The sequence below is a fragment of the Oncorhynchus tshawytscha genome, linkage group LG03 (assembly GCF_018296145.1).
Source record: "Oncorhynchus tshawytscha isolate Ot180627B linkage group LG03, Otsh_v2.0, whole genome shotgun sequence".
Taxonomy (NCBI): Eukaryota; Metazoa; Chordata; class Actinopteri; order Salmoniformes; family Salmonidae; genus Oncorhynchus; species Oncorhynchus tshawytscha.
In genome coordinates, this window is record NC_056431.1 from 58,651,138 (window position 1) to 58,675,026 (window position 23,889).

Sequence of the window (23,889 nt, forward strand, 5' to 3'; positions counted from 1 at the left end):
CTGGATGATAGCGGGGTGAACAGGCAGTGGCTCGGGTGGTTGATGTCCTTGATGATCTTTATGGCCTTCCTGTAACATCGGGTGGTGTAGGTGTCCTGGAGGGCAGGTAGTTTGCCCCCGGTGATGCGTTGTGCAGACCTCACTACCCTCTGGAGAGCCTTACGGTTGTGGGCGGAGCAGTTGCTGTACCAGGCGGTGATACAGCCCGCCAGGATGCTCTCGATTGTGCATCTGTAGAAGTTTGTGAGTGGTTTTGGTGACAAGCCGAATTTCTTCAGCCTCCTGAGGTTGAAGAGGCGCTGCTGCGCCTTCTTCACGATGCTGTCTGTGTGAGTGGACCAATTCAGTTTGTCTGTGATGTGTACGCCGAGGAACTTAAAACTTACTACCCTCTCCACTACTGTTCCATCGATGTGGATAGGGGGGGTGTTCCCTCTGCTGTTTCCTGAAGTCCACAATCATCTCCTTAGTTTTGTTGACGTTGAGTGTGAGGTTATTTTCCTGACACCACACTCCGAGGGCCCTCACCTCCTCCCTGTAGGCCGTCTCGTCGTTGTTGGTAATCAAGCCTACCACTGTTGTGTCGTCCGCAAACTTGATGATTGAGTTGGAGGCGTGCGTGGCCACGCAGTCGTGGGTGAACATAGTGCGTTCAGAAAGTATTCAGACCCCTTACATTACACTCTTCTAAAATGTATTTAAAAAATAAAAGGGAGGGAGGCGGGAGGCGACCAAGAACCCGATGGTCCCTCTGGCAGAGCTCTAGATTTCCTCTGTGGAAATGGGAGAACCTTCCAGAAGGACAACCATCTCTGCAGCGCTCCACCAATCATGTCTTTATGGTAGAGTGGCCAGACATAAGCCACTCCTCAATAAAAGGAAGATGACAGCCCGCTTTCATTTAGCCAAAAGGCACCCAAAGACTCTCAGACCATGAGAAACAGTATTCTCTGGTCTGATTAATCCAAGATGAAACTATTTTGCCTGAATGCCAAGCGTCATGTCTGGAGGAAACCTGGCACCATCCCTATTGTAAAGTAAGGTGGTGGAAGCATCATGCTGTGGGGATGTTTTTCAGGGACTGGGAGATTAGTCAGGATCGAGGCAAAGATAAACGGAGCAAAGTACAGAGAGATGCATGATGAAAACCTGCTCCAGAGTGCTCAGGACCTCAGACTGGGATGAAGGTTCACCTTCCAACAGGACAACGACCCTAGGCACACAGCCAAAAGAATGCAGAAGTGGCTTCGGGACAAGTCTCTGAATATCCTTGAGTGGCCCAGCTAGAGCCAGGACTTGAACCCGATCAAACATCTCTGGAGAGACCTGAAAATAACTGTGCAGCAATGCTCCCATCCAACCTGCCAGAACTTGAGAGGATCTGCACAGAATAATTTTGCTTGGGTTTTTTAGGCCTGTGGGTGTGTTTTGAGAAGACTTTCTCTTTCCAGAGATTTTGCTTTGGTGAGAGACTGGTTTAGCATTCTTGGTTTGTATCCCCGTTGCTTAGACCTAGAATACATTTTCACAGCTTTTTCATCAAAATCCTCCTTCCTGTCAAAAATACGGCGTTGCGGAGTGAAAACTGTCCACCCTGAGGATATTGTGGCCTGTACGTTTCCTGTAAATGGTGATATGGAGTGAGCCATTCTGAGTTAAGATTTTCAAATCCAGAAAACTCGCCTTCAAATTCTCATTGAGGGAATTGACAGATTTTGAATTCTAACAATTAGCTTTCTAATTCACCTGTATATGCTAAAGGGTCTGTGTACATTCCATCGAGGGCATAGTGGAACAGTAGGCAGGCAGTTATTCAGTCAGCTGACTCTGTGTGTGAATATTTCCTGCTGATTATTCCTGGCAACACTTGCTTCCTTTGTGAGAGAGCAGAGCAAAAGGTGACCGTCTCTCTGAGAAACAATGACTTTTCCTGCCTGAACAATACGCTGCTGCCACTTCTGGCTGGATGATGTCCATCTGGACCTGGGCTGGTAGCTTTCACACCAACCTTGGCACATCCACCCAGCTTCTCAGCCCATCAGACACTGCATATTTGTTATATTCCAGCAGCAGCCCTTGCTTGATGAATTGAATGAGGTCTTCTATCTAGAGCTGAGCTGTAGAGTAGAGACATGTCCAGTAGGAGAGGGCAGGGAAACTGTCTGGAGAGAGAACTGAGCAGGTCTGAGGGGGTTTGGCACTCTTTGATCTTTGTAGTTAATATAATTGTGTTGACTGCAGAACTTTTGGTGAATGGGGCTAGGTAAGACCTATTCCTAGAATACTGTAGGCTACTGTACACAACAGGCACGGTGATGAATCCGGTCCAAAATGAAAACATGAAACTTTGGGCTTGAAATGGTATCACTTTATCAGGGATTTTTCACCTAAAGAAAAGCTTGACTGTCAGGGAGAATAGAAAAATCACAAAACAATACATTTAGCAGTGTTCATTTTGTTTGAGCAAAAGAACACAGCATTATCCAAGGAAAAATGCATAGAATTGCAGGAAACTAACTTTAAAACTGCCACATTTCCTCAGCTACATGGCAAAATGTATAGAATTGTAGGAAATTTGCTTTAAAACTGCTAAATAAAATCTCAGCTCCATGGAGAAAGGTGTATAATTGCAGGAAATTAGCTTAAGATTTTTCTATAGTGCCAAGATGGCTGCCTCTAAAATGTAACCTCTCTGATGGCCCAAACGTGCTCACTGCCTCGGATTCAGACTGCTACATTTCTTACAAGCTGCATCTGATCCTACGAGAGATGGAGGCAGCGAAGACAGACAAACCGACGACGAACATGACAGCGGGGAATTTTGCTCAAAGCAATTAGATGCACTCAGGAGACAGCCTGGATTTGTGTACTGTATTGTATGCAGCATCACTCATCCACTCCACAACAGGTGGGCTCTTTCTGCTGTGTGTAATGCAGTATGATTATCTCAAGACGGATCAAAGGGGTCTTGGCTGACTGCGTGTCTGCAGTAATAGCGGAGTACAGAGTGTTATTAAGAAATGATCTGTCTCTCTCTCTACAGGGAGAATCTCTATGTTCTGCTCACCAGACCTGGCTGCTCTGTTTACTGTAGCTTCTGAAACTACTGGAACATTAGATGGAAGTAGTTTCACCCCTGACCAATTGCAATTAAAAACTTACTGAGAGAACCACAACCTGTAGGAGTGGGAGAGAGACGAAGAGCGAGGAAGAGAGAGGAGAGGGGGAGAGAAAGAAAGCAAGAGGGAGGAATGGCTTTCTAACAGCACTTGCAGCTGAGCCTATTCACTGCCAGCTTCTGTAGCCTGTTGCTAAGCAACCTCTTAATACCTGCTGCATGCCAGAGCTGTGCCGAACGCAGAAAAAAATAAAACACTTAGACATAAAATTACATGAACCAACTACTACTGACATTCCGCGCATGGCTTCTGTAGGAATGACATCATTAATGGACGCAATTAGCGCTGTCTGCGTTGATATACACTGAGTGTACAAAACATTAGGAACAACTTCCTAATATTGAATTGCATCCTCTTTTTCCCTTAGAACAGCCTCAAGTCGCCAGGTCATGGACTACAAGGCGTCAAAAGCATTCCACAGGGATGCTGGACCATGCTGACTCCAATGCTTCCCACAGTTGTCAAGTTGGCTGGATGTCTTTTAGGTGGTGGACCATTCTAGATACAAACGGGAAACTGTTGAGTGTGAAAAACCCAGCAGCGTTGCAGTTCTTGCCACACTCAAACCGGTGCACCTTGCACCTACTACCATACCCCGTTCAAAGGGAGGACTTAAATCTTTTGTCTTACCCATTCACCCTCTGAATAGCACACACGCAATCCATGTCTCAGAAATCCTTCTTCAACCTGTCTCCGTCCATTCATCTACACTGATTTGAAGTGGATTTAACATTTGACATCAATAAGGGATCATAGCTTTCACGTAGATTCACCTGGTCAGTCTATGTCATATAAAGAGCAGGTACAGTACATCCACCTATGGTATACCAAATAAAATTGTATTTGTCACATGCAACAAATACAACAGGTGTAGACCTTGCAGTGAAATGCTTACTTAGGAGCCCCTAACCAACAACGCAGTTTAAAAAAAATACGAATAAGAAATAAAAGTAACAAGTAATTAAAGAGCTGCAGTAAAATAACAATAACGAGACTATATACAGGGGGGTACCGGTACAGAGTCAATGTGCGGGGGCACCAGTTAGTCAAAGTAATGGAGGTCATTTGTCATTTAGAGATAAGTGACTATGCATAGATGATAACAGAGTAGCAGTGTAAAGGGGGGAGTCAATGCAAATAGTCTGGGTAGCCATTTGATTAGATCTTTAGAAGCCTCTTGGACCTAGACTTGGCGCTCTGGTACCGCTTTCCGTGCGGTAGCAGAGAGAACAGTCTATGACTAGGGTGGCTGGAGTCTTTGGCAATTTTTAGGGCCTTCCTCTGACACCACATGGTATAGAGGTCCTGGATGGCAGGAAGCTTGGCCCCAGTCTTGCGGTCGGAGGCCGCTCAGTTCCATACCAGGCAGTGATGCAACCAGTCAGGGATGCTCTCAATGGTGCAGCTGTAGAACCTTTTGAGGATCTGAGGACCCATGCCAAGTCTCCTGAAGGGGAATAGGCTTTGTCATGCCCTCCTCACGACTGTCTTGGTGTGCTTGGACCATGGTAATTTGTTGGGGATGTGGACACCAAGGAACTTGAAGCTCTCAACCTGCTCCGCTACAGCCTCGTCGATGAGAATGGGGGCATGCTCGGCCCTCTTTTTCCTTTAGTCCACAATCATCTCTTTTTTTCTTGATCACATTGAGGGAGAGGTTGTTGTCCTGGCACCACACGGCCAGGTCTCTGACCTTCTTCCTATAGGCTGTCTCGTCGTTGTCGGTGATCAGGCCTACCACTGTTGTGTCATCGATAAACGTAATGATGGTGTTGTAGTTGTGCCTGGCCGTGCAGTCATGAGTGAACAGGGAGTACAGGAGGGGACTGAGCACGCAACCCCGAGGGGCCCCTGTGTTGAGGATCAACGTGGCGGATCTGTTGTTTCCTACCCTTACCACCTGGGGGCGGCCCGTCAGTAATCCAGGATCCAGTTGCGGAGGGAGGTCTTTACTCCCAGGGTCCTTAGCTTATTGATGAGCTTTGAGGGCACTATGGTGTCGAACGCTGAGCTGTAGTCAATGAATAGCATTCTCACATAGGTGTTCATTTTGTCCAGGTGGGAAAGGGCGGTCCTGAGTGCAATAGAGATTGCATCATCTGTGGATCTGTTAGGGCGGTATGCAAATTGGAGTGGGTCTAGGGTTTCTGGGATAATGGTGTTGATGTGAGCCATGACCAGCCTTTCAAAGCACTTCATGGCTACAAATGTGAGTGCTACGGGTTGATAGTCATTTCGGCAGGTTACCTTAATGTTCTTGGGCACAAAGACTATGGTGGTCTGCTTAAAACATGTTGGAACCACCAAGACTCTTCCTAGAGCTAGCCGTCCGGCCAAACTGTGCAATCGGGGGAGAAGGGCCTAGGTCAGGGAGGTGACCAAGAACCCAATGGTCACTCTGACAGAGCTTCAGAGTTCCTCTGTGGAGGTGGGAGAACCTTCCATAAGGACAAGCATCTCTGCAGCACATGACCGCCTGCTTTGAGTTTGTCAATAGGCACCTAAAGGACACAGACCATGAAAAACAAGATTCTCCGGTCTGATGAAACCAAGATTAAACTCTTTGGCCTGAATGCCAAGTGTCACGTCTGGAGGAAACCTGGCACCATCCCTACGGTGAAGCATGGTAGTGGCATCATCATGCTGTGGGGATGTTTTTCAGCAGCAGGGACTGGGAGATTAGTCAGGATCGAGGGAAAAGATGAACGGAGCAGAGTACAGAGAGGTCCTTGATGAAAACCTGCTCCAGAGCGCTCAGGACCTCAGACTGGGGCGAAGGTTCACCTTCCAACAGGACAACGACCCTAAGCACACAGCCAAAAGAATGCAGGAGTGGCTTCGGGACAAGTCTCTGAATATCCTTGAGTGGCCCAGCTAGAGCCTTGACTTGAACCCGATCTAACATCTCTGGAGAGACCTGAAAATAGCTGTGCAACGACGCTCCCCATCCAACCTGACAGAGCTTGAGAGGATCTACAGAGAAGAATGGGAGATACTCCCCAAATACAAGTGTGCCAAGCTTGTAGTGTTATACCCAAGCAGACTCTAAGATGTTATCGCTGCCAAAGGTGCAACAAAGTACTGAGTAACGGGTCTGAATACATTTTGTAACATTTCTAAAACCTGATTTTGCTTTGTTATTATGAGGTACTGTGTGTAGATTGAGGGGGAAAAAAACTGGTAAATCAATCAAAATTTTACAAAAAGGTGTCTTGAGTACTTTCCGAATGCACCGTACATAGCGTATATTCCTACACAGTAAGGGAATTTGTCCAATTAGCTTACTTATGACTTCTTCAAATTGGGGGACTAGATACATAGTGCTTTATTTCTAAATGCTAAAACAGATATGTATAAAAATAGCCTCAAATAAAAACAGACATTCTGTACTGTCACCTATTATGAACAGTTACTTCTAAAATATGAAATGCTTTGTAGAGACACATTTTAAAATGTAGCTTTACTGTCCAAATACATGTGGAGGGGAGTGTATGTACTACATAGATAATGTACAAGTGTGTGTATATATTGGGCCTGTGTAGAACATAAAAATATTCTTTAGAATGTACAGATTCTTTCGAATATCGAGGTTTATAGGTTATTTAGTGCTTACTGAAGGCTGGTGATTTATTTGAGAGAGACCGCAGCATGTGGCTCAGCTCCTTAACAAAGTGATTGATTCGGCTGTGTGTGTTTGTCTCTTTCTCTGCCTTTCTTTCTCTTTTCATCTGCCTTTCTTTCTCTGCCATTCATATGGCTCCTCTCTCCCCTTGCCTTTTTCTCTCTCCCTTTCTCTCCTCTCTCTTTCTCTATGCCTCCCTCTCTCGGCCTCTTCCCCCTCACCCCCTCTCTGCCTCTTCCTCCTCTACCCTCTTTCTGCCTCTCCTCTTCCCCCTCTCCCTTCTCTCTGCCCCCTCTTTCTCCCTGCCTCTTCCTCCTCATCTTTTTCTCTGCCTCTTCTCCCTCTACCCTCTATCTTTCTCTTCCCGCTCTAGCCCTCTTTCCCCCTCTAGCCTTGGCCTCTTGTCAGTCTAGGTTGGCTGTAGTTGATCCGTCCATTAGAATCATTCCAGGGGTAAAAGGATAGTTAGGAATGTTAGTTGTTTCCCTTAGTTACGCATAGACACGGAGACACCTAATGCCATAAGGAACAAGCTCGGTGTGTGTGTATATTAGAGGGAAGAAAGTCAGTGTGGAGACAAACAGTGAATATTAATCTGAATAATAATCAGTTAATGGGTTGCCTCTGTTTTTTAATAAGCTGTGTGCTCTCTGTATTTCTGTATTTTCCTCTCTCTGTTGTACTCTTGTTCTGTATTAATCCCCACCCCTCTCTCCCTGATCCCCCTGCTTCTTCCTCTACCCCTCTTCCTCCATCTCTTTCTCACTCTCTCTGCCACCTGTGGCTGAGATGTTCACCAATCTGAGCTAACAGCTAATAGGCACAGTGGTACCTCATCAAATATTGATGGGCCTTATCTGCAATTAAAAAGCTCTTAGGTTTGATGTCCCCCTCAGCATACTGCTGGCTCTGGGAGCCTCGTGTTTTCTCCAATGCCAGAAGAGAGTGTGCGTGGAGATTGAGTCTGCTGTGGTGGATCAGAAGGGATGTGTTCAGTAGTATGAAACATAGAGACAGTGTTCACTGTGTGTGTCATGAGTAGGGGGCTGTAGGTCTGAAGAAGGAGTGTGCTACAGCAGATGGTTTCCAGGGGGGTTTGAGACGCAGGCTAAGTCGAGGTGGGTGTATTATGTGGTCAACACTACAGCTACTGTACTTAAAGCATAGACTGAGTTTGGTTATTTTAGTTCCTAATATTCTGTTCTCGCACCATCTGTTGCCTTGTGTCAGAAGGGTTCTGTCAGAGATGAATTACAAGGAGGTAAAACAATTAGCACTGGGAGGCAGGGGACTCTGTCCAAACTAAAGGAAACGTGTCTGCTTAGTCAGAGGTACACCGTATCATACTCTACCACCAGTACTCGGTACAAACATTTCATACTGACCCACTGCTCAACAACAACCCCTTTAGCAGAGTTTTGGGAAATAACTACACAATTAGTGATTCAATATGTTTAGTCTTGTTGTGGAATGTAGTATTGGCCTAAATGCATAGTGAAATAATTGATAGTACTACACATTTAAAAGGTTGAGATATGGATGTAAAAAGAGGTACACCTTGAGGGAAGAGAGCAGTGTTTATTGAACTGCCTTCCGGACCCACTACTTAAAATATCAATAGTCTCAATGGTCTGGGGAGCATAAATCCTAGAGGCCCTGGGATGAAGACACCTGCACAACTGTCAATCACTAACCTCACTCACCAGTGATCACTTCCTATATGAAATGTTGGCTTATAACATTGGGCTCCCGAGTGGCGCAGCGGTCTAAAGCACTGCATCTCAGGCGTCATTACAGTCCCTGGTTCGAGTCCAGGCTGTATCATGTCCGGCCGCGATTGGGAGTCCCATAGGGCGGTGCACAATTGGCCCAGCGTCATCCAGGTTTGGCCGGGTTTGGCCGTCATTGTAAATAAGAATTTGTTCTTAACTGACTTGCCCAGTTAAATAAAGGTTAAATAAAAATAATATAAAAAAATGATAAATGTAGTGAAATGGGAAAAGAGATTTAATATAGGAATTCAGATTTGATTATGATCCTTTCAGGTAGGTTATTACATTACAGATGTAGGATCTTAATTTGAGCCAGTTTGCTACAGCAGGAAAATAATCCTTCAGAAACAGGAAATGTGAATTATTATATGGATTATAAATAATTTACATTTTTGTACGAGTTGATACATTTTTGTTAAGGAAAAATCAAGTCTGAAATTTCAAAGTGGAAATTATAAACTTCAGAAGCTTTTTTTTTAAAGCCTCAAATACACTGCATGTTTTACTTTTCCTGAATGAAAGAAGGTTCTGCAGCGGTGATTTAAGATCCTAAATCTGTACGTCAAAACACTGCATGTTTGGTTTGAGTTGACTGCTCTGGGATGTTGGGCACGGATGCATGTTCCAGTACACTAAGCTGACTTTCTAAGTTGCTAACTCTGTTACAGTTCTACGTCTGATACATTAGTTCCCAGTCTATTCTATTAAAGCGCTATGGTCAGCTCTGTCTGCCTTAATCAACTGTCATAATGTTGATGCAATTAAATATGATATACAAGTCCCCTTGTACTGTATATAATAGACACAAATGCCAGCATGACTTGTGGAAAATATTAGATAATATAATAATGCCGATATTCATGACTTTTATTTTGTGTGAAACAAAACATTCACATTTCCAAAAGAACACACATTGTCACATACTCACTCACAGCACATACAATCACAATGTTGGTGTCTGATTTGAAAATCTTCACTGCACATGCATCATGCTAGATTTGAACCTTTGGGTCTAAACTCTCTGTGCTTCTCTGCTGCAGGGCATTCACACTGACCTCCCTTCCATCTAGTCAGGCAAGTTGCTGCAATTAGACAATAGTTTTTTTGTCCAATGATCAGCAACAGTCAGTCAGAGGTATAGTGTTCAACTGTACCTCTCACCTCAGAATCCAGAGAAAGGCTTGGTCACACAACTCCACTCAAAACACAGCAACTGAAAACACACACTGTAATACCTCACGGTGCTCTAAGGCTGGTTTGAAGGGGAAGCAGCCTATGTATGTGTAATTCAGTAGGGGACTGGTCCTCTGAGAGGTTGTGTTCTGTCCTGCAGCAGTGAGGGTGGATGCTCTCTCTCGACTCTTCGGTTGGACTCCAGACAAAGTGCAGAGAAATGACTGTCCTGCGTCAGTTTCAATCTAGAGGCTTGGGGTCAATCTGGAATCAGACACCTTTCTCCTTCCCTCATCCCTTCGTTTCCCTCACTACCTACTGTACCTGCCCCTCTCTCTCCCAGTCGTCCCCTCTCTATCCACCTCCCTGTTCATTCCCTTCCTGATCCTGCTCCCCCAGCTTTCCCTCTTCCCTGCCTCTCACCACCCTCTCTTACTTGACAAAGTGCAGAGCCTCTGCGGCCACCACAGATCCCTTGCTGCTGTCCAGAGAGCTGATTAGAGAGAAGCCAGCCTTCAGGGCCAGCATCACCGTCTCTAGCTTCAGACACTCCAGGGTACACAGGAAGGTACTGTCCTGTTTCAGCACCAGCCTGGAGCCAGGGTCCGACTTGATGAAGTGGCGGAACTGGATCACGTTGGACGACACCTCAAACTCCTCCGGGAAGCCGTCCAGCCGGCTCTTTGAGATCTGAACCAGGCGCCCTTTGATCTTGTCGATGAAGGAGGGGTCGCTGCAGTACACCTTGAAGCCCTGCGACCTCTCGTCAGTCACCTCCAGGAAGGCGGGCTCCCGTTGCGCTGCCCGCATCCCCTCCCACTCTGAAATGGCCTCCACCAATCCGCTGAGGCGGTAGAACTCTGCTTCTCCTCTCAGAAGGCCCACCTCTCGGAAGTCGTCGGGCAGCTGCAGGTCTCCGGTCCGCAGGAAGTTGAGGATGTGTCTGAACACGGGGCCGTCACGGTCGATGAAGGGGTTGCCCATGGAGTCAGTGTGCTGGATGGGCTTCCTGCCGCTGGCCAGCTCCTCCAACACTGACCCCTGGTGGCGGCTGAGGGTGGTGCGGTGTGCAGCATAGAGAAAGCCCCCCACGTTGAGAGTGATGGTGCCTGAGGAGGGCTTCTTGATGCTCTTGCTGGGCTGCAGCAGGTCTGGGTTGATCTGTCTCAGTTCACTGTCCATCCTTCTGAGGTTCCATTCCATGCCGCTCCCGCTCAACAACCGCACAGTCTTTTTGTCTGTGTGTGTGTCCTCAGGATAAGTGTGTAGCGTGCAGTAACAAAGTGTGTGTGTTAGCGTATGGGAGCGTCACGGAGAGGTACTGGCATAGAGAGGAGTGCAGAGCGCACTGGTAACAGAATGAGTCTGCCTCTATTTGTCTCTCTCTCCTCCCTCTTACATCCCTCCCTCACTCTCTCGCGCTCTCTCTCTGTGTTGGAGGAAGAGAGGGGGCCAGTGCCATCCTCCATCATAGGGTGGGAGGAGAGAGTGTGTGTGCTTTAGAGAGAGAGAAAACAACAGAGTAGAAAGAGTGGCAGGTGCACTCCTTGCCCCTCTCTCATCCTCTCTAAATCTCCCTGTCTTTTCTCTTTCCCCTCTCTCTCCTTCCTCTCATCCCCCTCTCTTTTTCTATTTCTCTCCATCTTCCCTTATCCCAACTCTCATTCAGCCACCCTCTCTCTTTCTTCCAACTCTCTCTACTCCTCTCTCTCCCTGTCTTCATAATTAGCCCTCTCCTCTCGCTGATGAAAAGGTTCCTCAGCTGTGCTTCTGCACGTGAGAGCAAAGGAGGCCCTGAACCCACACGCTTTATATACGCTTGCAGATACACACCAACCTCCTACCAACACACACACACATGACGTTGTCCTGGCTGGGAACTTGGATAACAAACCTCTCTCCCCTAGACTGAGAGAGGGGAGGTGGCAATATCTCTGTTATAGAGACTTACTGCAGTCAGATATATGTTAGACTATGTTTACAGCTTTGTGCAGGGTGGCATTACTGACAGCATGGTGGGCACATTCGCTGGCAGTGTGATGGAGAGATGGGGATGGGCAGATGGCCTGATTTCTCTCTCCAAGATTGCGTACAGTTGGTTAAGATCTCCCTGTGTGTTTTTGTGGGAACAGCCCAATTACTGGTGAATGCAGGCAGGGTCTTTGATTTGTCCACATCTTCCTTGTATCCAGTTGACTGGAAGGTAATTGGGTCTAAACCGAGTGTCATGTCTCTGTTACTATGCCAACAGTCTCTGTTACTGCTCTATAAGGAAGACCGATGCTTGTTTGTTATTATGGTCATAGACTTGTAGTGTTAGCCTCCAGAGCAAGGGGCTTAATCAGTAATGTACACTATATATATATATCAAAAGTATGTGGATTTGTCTATTTCAGCCACAATAATTGGCAGGGTTGCACATTTTGGGGAATATTCAGAGGTGGAAATATTCAGAGGTGGGAATTAACGAGAATATATAGGAATTAACGGAAATAATGCAAAATAATATTAATACCATTTAAATGTAATGTTTTTTGCATTGGATATATTTCCCATATCATATGGAGACAAACATAAACCTTTTACCTTATCATAAGTAGACATAATTGCAAATTATTAAATGACGAAGTTACAGATCTGTGAGAGCCAGAAATCTTGCTTGTTTGTAGGTGTCCAAATACTTATTTATTTTCCACCATAATTTGCAAATAAATTCATTAAAAATCCTACAATGGGATTTTCTGGATTTTTTTTCTCATTTTGTCTGTCATAGTTGAAGTGTACCTATGATGAAAATTACAGGCCTCATCTTTTTAAGTGGGAGAACTTGCACAATTGGTGGCTGACTAAATACTTTTTTGCCCCACTGTATTTCATAACTGCAGTTTCCTCTGCTTGGAGCAACAGTGAAGTGGGCAGGGAGGTATAGATTTCTTCTCTTACATATGCAAGCAGAATCAGAACATCAGACAGGATGGCATTGTCTCCCTCAATCCGTGCAATGGCTACTGCTATAGGTTTCAGGCTGCAAAATGCATCATCCAGGAGGATCCTCTCGATGGGGCTGTCCATATCGGCATACTGTTATATGGCCATTTTTTGAGAGACTCTTTCCCCTCCAGGAGGCTGTCAAACATGATGACAACACCACCCCAACGGGTGTTGCTGGGCAGCTTCAATGTGGTGCTCTTATTCTTCTCACTTTGCTCGGTGAGGTAGATTGCTGCTATAACTTGATGACCCTTCACATATCTAACCATTTCCTTGGCTCTCTTGTAGAGTGTATCCATTGTTTTCAGTACCATGATGTCCTTGGAGCAGATTCAATGCATGAGCAGCACAGCTAATGGGTGTGATGTGAGGGTAGGACTCCCATTTTAGACCAAGCAGCCTTCATGTTTGCAGCATTGTCTGTCACCAGTGCAAATACCTTCTGTGGTCCAAGGTCATTGATGACTGCCTTCAGCTCATCTGCAATGTAGAGACCGGTGTGTCTGTGCTCTTGTAGAATACTGGTTGAGGGCTGGAGATTATGTAGTTAATTATTCCCTGCCCACAAACATTCGACCACCCATCAGAGATGATTGCAACACCAGTCTGCTTTCTCAAGGATTTGCTTGACCTTCACTTGAACTCTGTTGAACTCTGCATCCAGCAAATGAGTAGATAAAGCATGTCTGGTTGGAGGGGTGTATGCTGGGCGAAGAACATTCAGAAATCTCTTCCAATACATATTGCCTGTGAGCATCAGAGGTGAACCAGTTGCATACACAGCTCGAGCAAGACATTCATCAGCATTTCTCTGACTACGTTCCTCCATTGAGTCAAAAATACTTCTGAGTCCAGGAGGACCATGAGCTGTTGCTATCGATAAGGTGTCTGATTCATAATTTTCACCTCGAATAAAAGTAGAGGGACTTTTGTCAGATGTTGCTTGTTGTGAGCTCTGAGGTAACTTTATGCATGTGGCCAGATGATACTGCATTCTTCACATATGATTTGGCACAGTATTTGCAGATGTACACAGCTTGTCCTTCTACAATAGCTGCAGTGACATGTCTCCACATATCAGATAGTGCCCGTTGCATTTTCCTATACATTTAAATAACTAATTGGTTAGATTAAACAACTCCTTTGTAAGTTAAATGTTTTAAAATAAAACATGTATGGAAACAGGTGAATTAACACTCCTCAGTTAGCAGGCTCAATCAAGCAAGCTAAAACCCACATGGTAGCAAAAACTAACTAGCAGAAATTGTTAACAAGTTAGAAATTATTTAAACACACTTTGCTGTAGGGTACTATTTACTAGTTAACAGAAAATCATGTATGTCCTATAACATATATTCACCCCACCCAGTATTGTAATCAAACTTACCAGAAAGCATATAGTCCTTGGCACAGACAGTGTGGTAGTGTGGGTTCAATAGCATCTCATTAGTGTGCAAGAGCTTGAGAATCAACTGTACATGTGATGGAAGAATGCACTGTGCATGCAGAGAGTTGTAATTCCGTTGAATTGGGGATTGTTTAACCAAAATATGCCACAAGACCTAGAATTGCCTGATGTGTATCCCATAAAAAAGATTCACTGTTATAAGCTAACTTTTTGGATAAATTTAAACAAAATTCCCCAAATTCCCGTGCTTAACTTCCCATGGAAAATTGCCGGAAATATTCAGGAAATTTACCGGAAGGTTTCCGACCCTTTGCAACCCTACCTATTGGTGACAGGTGTATAAAATTGAGCACACTGCCATGTAATCTCCATAGACAAACATTGGCAGTAGAATGGCCTTATTGAAGAGCTCAGTGACTTTTAACGTTGCACCGTCATAGGATGCCACCTTTCCAACAAGTCAGTTTCTCAAATTTCTGCTCTACTAGAGCTGCCCCGGTCAACTGTAAGTGCTGTTATTGTGGAGTGGAAATGTCTCGGAGCGACAACACACAAGCCTAAGATCACCATGCGCAATGCCAAGCATCGGCTGGAGTGGTGTAAAAGCTAGCCGCCATTCGACTCTGGCGCAGTCAATAGAGTTCTCTGGAGCGATGAATCACGCTTCACCATCTGGCAGTCCTGCGAACGAATCTGGGTTTGGCGGAAGCCAGGAGAACACTACCTGCCCCAATGCATAGTGCCAACTTTAAAGTTTGGTGGAGGATAAATATAGGTCTGGGGTTGTTTTTCATGGTTAGGGCTAGGCCCCTTAGCTCCAGTGAAGGGAAATCTTAACGCTACAGCATGCAATGACATTCTAGACGTTTCTGTGCTTCCAACTCTGTGGCAACAGTTTGGGGAAGGCCCTTCCTGTTTCAGCATGACAATGCCCTGTGCACGAAGCAAGGTCTATACAGAAATGGTTTGTCGAGATCTGTGTGGAAGAGCTTGACTGGCCTGCACAGAGCTCTGACCTCAACCCAATCGAACACCTTTTGGGATGAATTTGAATGCTGACTGTGAGCCAGGCCTAATCGCCCAACATCAGTGCCTGACCTCACGAATGCTCTTGTGGCTGAATGGAAGCAAGTCCCCGCAGCAATGTTCCAACATCTAGTGGAAAGCCTTCCCAGAAGAATGGAGGCTGTTATAGCAGCAAAGGGGGGACCAACGCCATATTAATTCCCATGATTTTGGATGTTCAAAGAGCAGGTGTCCACATACTGTATTACACTCTACATGACCAAAAGTAAGTACAATGTTTCTTTCTACATGGGCTGACTGTGGCAAACTGCCTGGACAATGTATACTCATGTCACTCATGGTATCTAAGAGTGTGGGGGGGTGTTTATTGACAGTTTGGTCCCTGAGGAAAGGGAGAGAGAGAAACAGAGGGAGTGCGTGTGTCCTGCAGGTGATGGGCTGTCAGTCAGACAGTGATGTTACTGGACCCCCTCTTCTCTCTTCCTTCATCTATCACACACATACACTCTACCTTTGGGGCAGAAGTCTAATTGAAGTAAATAGTGACATCGATGTCAGGTTGTGTGTATCTAACAAGGGGGAAGTATTTTCTCAGTGTGAAGTCTGTTTTTGGGGGCTGTCTATAGTTATACATAAAGCTCTGGTGTGTGAATGCTGGTGTTCAAATTTAAATTAAACCAAGCAATCACCCCAGAATCCAGGTGTAGAGCATTCCCCACACACTCTCAACAGAGAGACAACCTATAGAATACCACTCTCTGCTGTCTCCAGAAGTGGACGCTCAACCCCTTAAATAGATGTACCTGTGGACAATCAGTGTGGCAGTCTGACAAACCTTTCCATTCAGTTAATATTGTGTGTGTGTGTGTGTGTGTGTGTGTATAAATCGATAACGGTGACATTTTCGACTTAAACTCGTTGAAGAAAGATTTAGCTCAGAGTATCAGAATCAACCAATAGGAAGCATTATGCAAAAAAAACATTTTAATTTTAATTGGGAGGTTCCGAGTTGTCTGAGCGTATGATCCCAGAGTGATGGCTCACCACGGTGACGTCTGTGACACATCGGCGATCAACGAGGCGGCTCGACCGTATCGTGGTGCTTTTTAATCATGATGTGATTAATGGAATCATCCCCGCATTAGAATTGCAAACGAGGCAGTGGAACAGCGGATGGTGGGTGGGTGGGTGGGTGGGGGTGGGTGGGTGACCTGCGCTCCTTCCCAGCCCTATCACACCATCATTACCTGAGATAATTGTTCAACATCATGTCGGAATCTATTTGATTTCTTTTTCTTTTTAATGAGAGCAGTAATGAGCGCAGTAATGGGGATTTCCATCAGTAAAATCACTGTCTCTATTCATTAAAGATGTTGAGTTATTCATAATGCTGCTGGCCAAGTCAGAGCTGTAACGTTATATCACAAACTGCAGTGAAGCTGGCATAGCAACAGTAGCCTTGAGGAACATAGATGGTGTGTGTGTGGCAGAGGTGGTTAGGTAACCTTGCCTGAGACCTATAGACTTGCATAAGGCTCCCTAAGCTAATGCCTGGCCTTTAGCTCAGCAGGCTAACACGGTTTAGGGCTGTACAGACAACCCGGGTTCAAACCCAATTAGTCACATGTGTTCTCTATGTCAAAACACTTTTGATGTTGGTTATATTTGGGCAAATATCTCCACTAACGGTGCTGAAAATATCCTCCGGTGGGTTTTATACAGGTAATGAAGTAAATGAATAACCCCTCACAACAGATTGTTGATAAAGATGTCTTCTCTCTCCCTTCTGAATGCCCTACCAGGCTGTGGAGAGATTAGTGGTTCTATAGTATTACGTATCCTCATCATATCTAATCATACCCCCCCCCACATGGAAAGTCATTTATAGATCTGGTGGTCACAGGGAGATGGCTTTGGGCATGCAGTCAGCTTACATCTCCTCCACTATTGAGACATGTTTGGCTGCTTTTCCAAGGCTGTGTTGTGTGGTATAGTAAAAGTGTGGTGTGGATTATCAATAGGACAAAAACCGCAATGGGGCCATCATTAATGAGCAGGTTAATAAGGTGTTTGTTTTTGACGTAAGGTTAAGGTTAGAGACTACCGTGGTGGTCTGAAAGATTCCTGTACGCAGGCTGATAGTAGTAGTCCATCTAGTCAACAGGTTTCCTCGCAGGTTCTCACTCTCCTTTCTTTCTCTCTCCTCTGTCTCTCTTTTTTACAGGCTTTGTCGCTGTTCTGTCCCCTCAAGGATGAGTACTGCAATTTACGAACACATTCCTCCTCCCATAGAAAAGTGGCTATCTGAGGGTTTTTGGTAGTCTAGCGTCTATCTGAAATTCACCAGAGGCTTGAGAAATCTGAAGGCTCCTGGAATATTCAGATACAGAGGGAAGTGTCTAGGGAATATCAGTGGGAGTGGGGGGTGAGTGTGTGTGCTTTTTAGATGGAGGGTCCTTAGAGAAGATAAGAGGTTAGAGATGGTGGGAGAAGATGAGTGGGCGGTAGCTTGACCTTCTCACCCTTCTTTCTCCTCTTCTCTCTCCTCCTGTTCTCTTTCCTCCTGTTCCTCTCCCTCTTAGCACGACAGCCTTGAGCAACAAATGCTGTGGCCATTCCACCTCTCACTGTGCCCTCCTCCTCCTCTCATTCTGTTCTCTTCTCTTTCTGCTTCCTTCCATCTCTGTCTCCATCTCTGCATGTGCAGCTTTGCTCTCCTACATACCAGTGTCCCTTGGGACCTGCAAGTTTTATCCTAATTCATTCCACACTAAACAGACATAAACCCTCAACACTCCCAGTCTTCTACAACCCTACAGGAGAAGAGGCATGAGCAGAGGTATAGAGTAGGGGATAGGTTGAAAAAGAGAACTGGAAAAGTGTAAGGGAGCCTTGAGTGGAGAAAATGAGAGAGGGGAGATCTACAGTATATTATTCTCTCCCATACGGCCCTGACCCAGATGATCCCTGCCAGGGGCCTGTGAGTGACTAGAGGGGGAGATGGAGGCAGGCTGCTCTGAAGTTGAGAAATGCGTTTGTGTGTAAGTGTGTTTAGGGAGATGCGCCGACAAGTGTTTCAGCCCTTATCATGCAATAATTGCACATAATGCATCCATTTGTGAAAAAGATGAGGAATTGATATTAGTGAGTGCGTGAGATCTGTGACATTGGATTGACTGACGTGATTTCTCTGGAGCCACTTGGTAAAAGTGCACAGATTTTTAATTGCACCAACAAACACTAACTGGACATTTTCTCAGTAGAACAAAACCTGATTAGCCAACAAACAGACACCAACTGGACTTCAGTGGCTGTTCTTTGGTGTTTGTTGGACAGTCTGGACAGAGTGAACTATTTATCTCTGTATGACAGTGTCTAATACAATTGTGTGAACTTATCCTGGCCCCCTTGTTAGACACACACACACACATATACACACACACAATTTTGTTTTGCTATCCTTGTAGGGACCAAAGAATTGATTCCCATCCAAAATCCAATTTTTCTTAACCTAACCATAACCTTAAGCCTAACCTTAACCCCATAAAACTATGCCTCCCTATTTGTCTGAATTTTCTTTGTTTTAATATCCTTGTGAGGACTTCTGGTACCCACAAGGAAAGTTACACACACACACACACACACACACACAATGACAAAGAAAACGCCAAATATATGAATCACTACATTTTGAAATGGCAAGCTGTTGATGAGCAGTCCAGTGGCAGCTGATGGAGAATTGGAGTGTTGGCGGTGGAGTACTCAACTTGGGTGGTTCCACCTATTTCACCTGTTTCTCTACTGATTCAGTCAAGTGATTCAGTTCAGTCGAATATCATTTGGGCTGCATGTTTAGTACGGTGCTGAAGAATATGAAATAACACTTGTTGGCCTGTTGTATTGAAAGAAAGAATACACTGTGATTTAAAACAGCATTCTGCTATTGATGTGTGTGGGTCCTTAAAGGAAACATATTGTCTTTGTTTCAGATAAGATCAGTCTGGAGGGCATGGTGGTACAGAGAGCGGATTGCAGACCAGCCGTCAATGAAAACTATATGAAACTGAAGAAGTGAGTGAAACTAAATTAAATACAATTTCAATATACAGTACCAGTCAAAAGTTTGGACACAGCTACTCATTTCAGGGTTTTTCTTTATTTGCACTATTTTCTACGTTGTAGAATAATAGTGAAGACATACAACTATAAAATAACACACATGGAATCATGTAGTAACCAAAAAGGTGTTAAAGAAATGAAAAATATGTTTCATATACAAGATTCTTCAAAGTAGGCACCCTTTGCCTTGATGACAGCTTTGCACACTCTTGGCATTCTCGCAACCAGCTTCATGAGGTAGTCACCTGGAATGCATTTCAGTTAACAGGTGTGCCTTGTTAAAAGTTAATTTGTGGAATTTCTTTCCTTCTTAATGCATTTGAGCCAATCAGTTGTGTTGTGACAAGGTAGGGTGGTATACAGAAGTAGCCCTATTTGGTAAAAAAACAAGTTCATATTATGGCAAGAATAGCTCAAATAAGCAAAGAGAAACAACAGTCCATTATTACTTTAAGACATAAAGGTCAGTCAATCTGTAAAATTTCAAGACCTTTGAAAGTTTCTTCAAGTGGAGTCGCAAAATCCATCAAGCGCAAAGAGTTTTTATTTACTAACTCTATTTTATCAATGTACCAATCAGGCTTCAGGAAGAAGCATAGCACAATTACAGCAGCCATGAAGGTTTTAAATGATATCACTGAATCCCTTGACAAAAAAACAGCACTGTGTCTCACTTTTTATTGATCTCTCTGGCTTTTGATACAGTTGATCATGCTATACTAAGGCAGAGATTGTCGAGTGTAGGTCTTTCAGAGCATGCAGTTGCATGGTTTGCTAACTATCTGTCTGATACAACTCAATTTGATGGGCTTATGTCTGTTAATAATGGTGTGCCCCAAGGCTCTGTACTTGGCCCTCTCTTATTCACTATTTATAAAAATGATTTAGACAAAAATGTCCAAAATGCGCAACTTCTTTTTATGTTGATGATACTGTTATTTACTGTTGTGCCTCGTCTCTTACAAAAGCTTTCCAGAACTTGCAAACTGCTTTTTATACTGTTCAACATACCTTGTGTCAATTGAAGCTTATCCTCAATGCTGACAAAACTAAACTTATGGTGTTTTCTAAATCAAGAAATAGACCTCTGAACCTTTCACCTATTACTACCTGCCAGGGCAAGGAGATTGAGGTTGTAACCTCATCTAAATATATTGGAATTTTAATTGATGACGGCCTCTCTTTTAAATTGCATATTTAACAACTTACAAAAAAATGTAACATTTTATTTTAGGAATAAGGCCTGTTTTTCTTTTGAAGCCAGGAGGCTAGTATCAGCTACATTTATGCCTTTACTAGACTATGGGGATATTTTATATATGAAGTGTTTGAGATCAATTGACACCCTTTACTATGGCACTTTGAGATTTATTTTAAACTGCAAAATCCTTACGCACCACTGCACTTTGTATATGAGGGTTGGCTGGCCTTCTCTAGTCACTCGTAGGCTCAGGCACTGGTATACTTTTATTTACAAAGCCATTTTGGGTTTACTACATTTTTATTTGGGCATTTTTATTGTTCAGAAATGTGGTGGGTACTCTCTTCGTTCGCTGGACTTTATCCTGCTAACTGTTCCAAATTCATCTTCCGAACTGAATTTGGTAAAAGGGCTTTATATACTCTGCGCCATCGTTTTGGAACGCCTTACAAAATACTTTTAAACTGGAAGAACTTGTCCCGATTGGTATTTTTAAATCACTGATGAAGGATTTTGAGGCTGATTCCCTGACCTGTCAATGTTTTTAATTTGCTGTTTTTGATTTTGTTATACTCTTGTGAATTCTATGGTTTTTACTAGATTACTTGTTGTAGTTTTTCATGTTTGTCTGTAATTTTTGTAATGACTTGGTGCTGCCTATCTTGGCCAGGACGCTCTTGAAAAAGAGATTTTAAATCTCAATGAGCCCTTCCTGGTTAAATAAATCAAATAAACAATGATGAAACTGGCTCTCATGAAGACCGCCACAGGAAAAGAAGACCCAGAGTTACCAGCCTCAGAAATTCGAGTCCAAATAAATGCTTCCCAGAGTTCAAAGTAACAGACACATCTCAACATCAACTGTTCAGAGGAGACTACATGAATCAGGCCTTCATGGTCAAATTGCTGCAAAGAAACCACTACTAAAGGACACCAATAAGAAGAGGCTTGCTTGGGCCAAGAAACACGAGCAATGGACATTAGACTGGTGGAAATCTGTCCTTTGGTCTGATGAGTCCAAATTTGAGATTTTTGGTTCCAACCGCCGTGTCTTTGTGAGATGCAGAGTAGGTGAACAGATGATCTCTGCATGTGTGGTTCCCACCGTGAAGCATGGAGGAGGAGGTGTGGGGGTGCTTTGCTAAGGACACTGTCTGATTTATTTAGAATTCAAGGCACACCTACAGGTTGTGTAAGGACTGTTTGACCAAGCCGGAGAGTGATGGAGTGCTGCGTCAGCTGACCTGGCCTCCACAATCCCCCGACCTCAACCAACGTCAACCCAAACGGGACGGTTTGGGATGAGTTGCACTGCAGCGTGAAGGAAAAGCAGCGAACATGTGCTCAGAATATGTGGGAACTCCTTCAAGACTGTTGGAAAAGCAATCCATGTGAAGCTGGTTGAGAGAATGCCAAGAGTGTGCAAAGCTGTCAAGGCAAACGGTGACTACTTTGAAGAATCTCAAATATATAAAATATATTTTGATTTGTTTAACACTTTTGCTTACTACATGATTCTATATATGTTACTTCATAGTTATGTCTTCACTATTGTTTTACAATGTAGAAAATGGTAAAAATAAAGATAAACCATTGAATGAGAATGTGTGTACAAACTTTTGACTGGTACTGTAATTAGGTGACAGTAAAATAAAGCATCACCAATAGGCTATTTCTCCTGGTTTCATTTCTGAGTGAGATTAGTAGATGTGGGAGGAACAGTAGCCATAGCGAACTCCAAGAGAATATCTAATAATGGTGTATAACTGTTCTCAATTCAGTTTTATGGGAGCAGAGGTTGGCAGGGATTGCTATAGCAACTGTTCCTTGTGTGCTATGGCAACTGTTCTCTCTCCTGTGTTATTTTTATTTTTTTATGTATTAGGGGTAGATCTGCTTTAATATTGCAGATAGTGTAGCTTCCATCAATGTAATTGTCTGCATCATTTCCAATCCTCCATATGTATTTATTTATATATATAGATAAAACAAAACAAAAAATGTATATAATAGTTTATTTATTTATTCATATATTTATTTATATACTCATTCATTCTTTATTTTCACAATGTTCTACATTGTAGAATAATAGTTGAGACATCAACTATAAAAGAACACATATGGAATCATGTAGTAACCAAAAAAGTGTTTAACAAATGAGATTCTTCAAAGTAGCCACCCTGTGCCTTGATGACAGCTGTGCACACTCTTAGCATTCTCTCAACCAGCTTCATGAGGTATGCTTTTCCAAACGTCTTTCCCACATATGTTGAGCACTTGCTTTTCCTTCACTCCACGGTCCAACTCATCCTAAACCATCTCAATTGGGTTGAGGTCAGGTGATTGTGGAGGCCAGGTCATCTGATGCAGCACTCCATCACTCTCCTTCTTGGTCAAATGGCCCTTACACAGCCTGGAGGTGTTTTGGGTCATTGTCCTATTGATAAACAAATGATAGTCCCACTAAGCACAAACCAGATGGGATGGCGTATCACTGCAGAATGCTGTGGTAGCTATGCTGGTTAAGTGTGCCTTGAATTCTAAACAAATCACAGACGGTGTTACCATTAAAGCACCTCACACATCACACCACCTCCTCCATGCTTCACAGTGGGAACCACACATGCAGAGATCATCCGTTCACCTACTCTGCGTCTCACAAAGACACACGATTGGAACCGAAAATCTCAAATTTGGACTCATCAGACCAAAGGACAGATTTCCGCCGGTCTAATATCCATTGCTGAGAGTTTCTTGGCCCAAGCAAATCTCTTCTTCTTATTGGTGTCCTTTAGTATTGGTTTCTTTGCAGCAATTCAACCATGAACGCCTGATTCACGCAGTCTCCTCTGAACAGTTGATGTTGAGATGTCTGTTACCTAAACTCTGAACCATTTATGTGGGCTGCAATTTCTGAGGCTGGTAACTCTAATGAACTTATCCTCTTCAGCAGAGGTAACTCTGGGTCTTCCCTTCCTGTGGCGGTCTTCATGAGCGCCAGTTTCATCATAGCGCTTGATGGATTTTGCGACTCCACTTGAAGACACATTCAAAGTTCTTGAAATGTTCCGGATTGACTAACCTTAATGTCTTAAAGTAATGATGGACTGTTATTTTTGCTTATTTGAGCTGTTTTTGTCATAATATGGACTTGGATTTTTACCAAATAGGGTCCTCTTCGGTATACCATGCATAGCTTGTCACAACTCAACTGATTGGCTCAAATGCATTATTTCAGGGTTTTACTTTTTATAAATTAGCAAAACATTTTAAAAACCTGTTTTTTTTTAATGGGATATTGCGTGTAGATTGAGGGGGGTTTTAATCCATTTTAGAATAAGTCTAATGTTACAAAATGTGGAAAAGGTCAAGTGGTCTGAATACTTTCTGAAGGCACT

At 43.9% G+C, this 23,889-nt stretch overlaps 2 protein-coding genes across 3 annotated transcripts in view; one reads left to right on the forward strand and one right to left on the reverse strand.

Annotated features, from left to right (window-relative positions):
* The window catches only part of gtf2f2b (general transcription factor IIF, polypeptide 2b), a 31,401-nt gene that overhangs the window by 3,372 nt on the left and 4,140 nt on the right, over positions 1 to 23,889 (forward strand). For both annotated transcript variants that reach the window (XM_024408382.2, XM_024408376.2), the window contains one exon: positions 19,161 to 19,242. In XM_024408382.2, the coding sequence (XP_024264150.1) occupies positions 19,161 to 19,242 (82 nt within the window). The remainder of the gene's footprint in view (positions 1 to 19,160; positions 19,243 to 23,889) is intronic.
* On the reverse strand, positions 9,423 to 11,129 carry LOC112240006 (BTB/POZ domain-containing protein KCTD4-like). Its single transcript, XM_024408389.1, has one exon. The coding sequence runs from the start codon at positions 10,947 to 10,949 to the stop codon at positions 10,179 to 10,181; it is 771 nt and encodes a 256-aa protein (XP_024264157.1). The 5' UTR covers positions 10,950 to 11,129; the 3' UTR covers positions 9,423 to 10,178.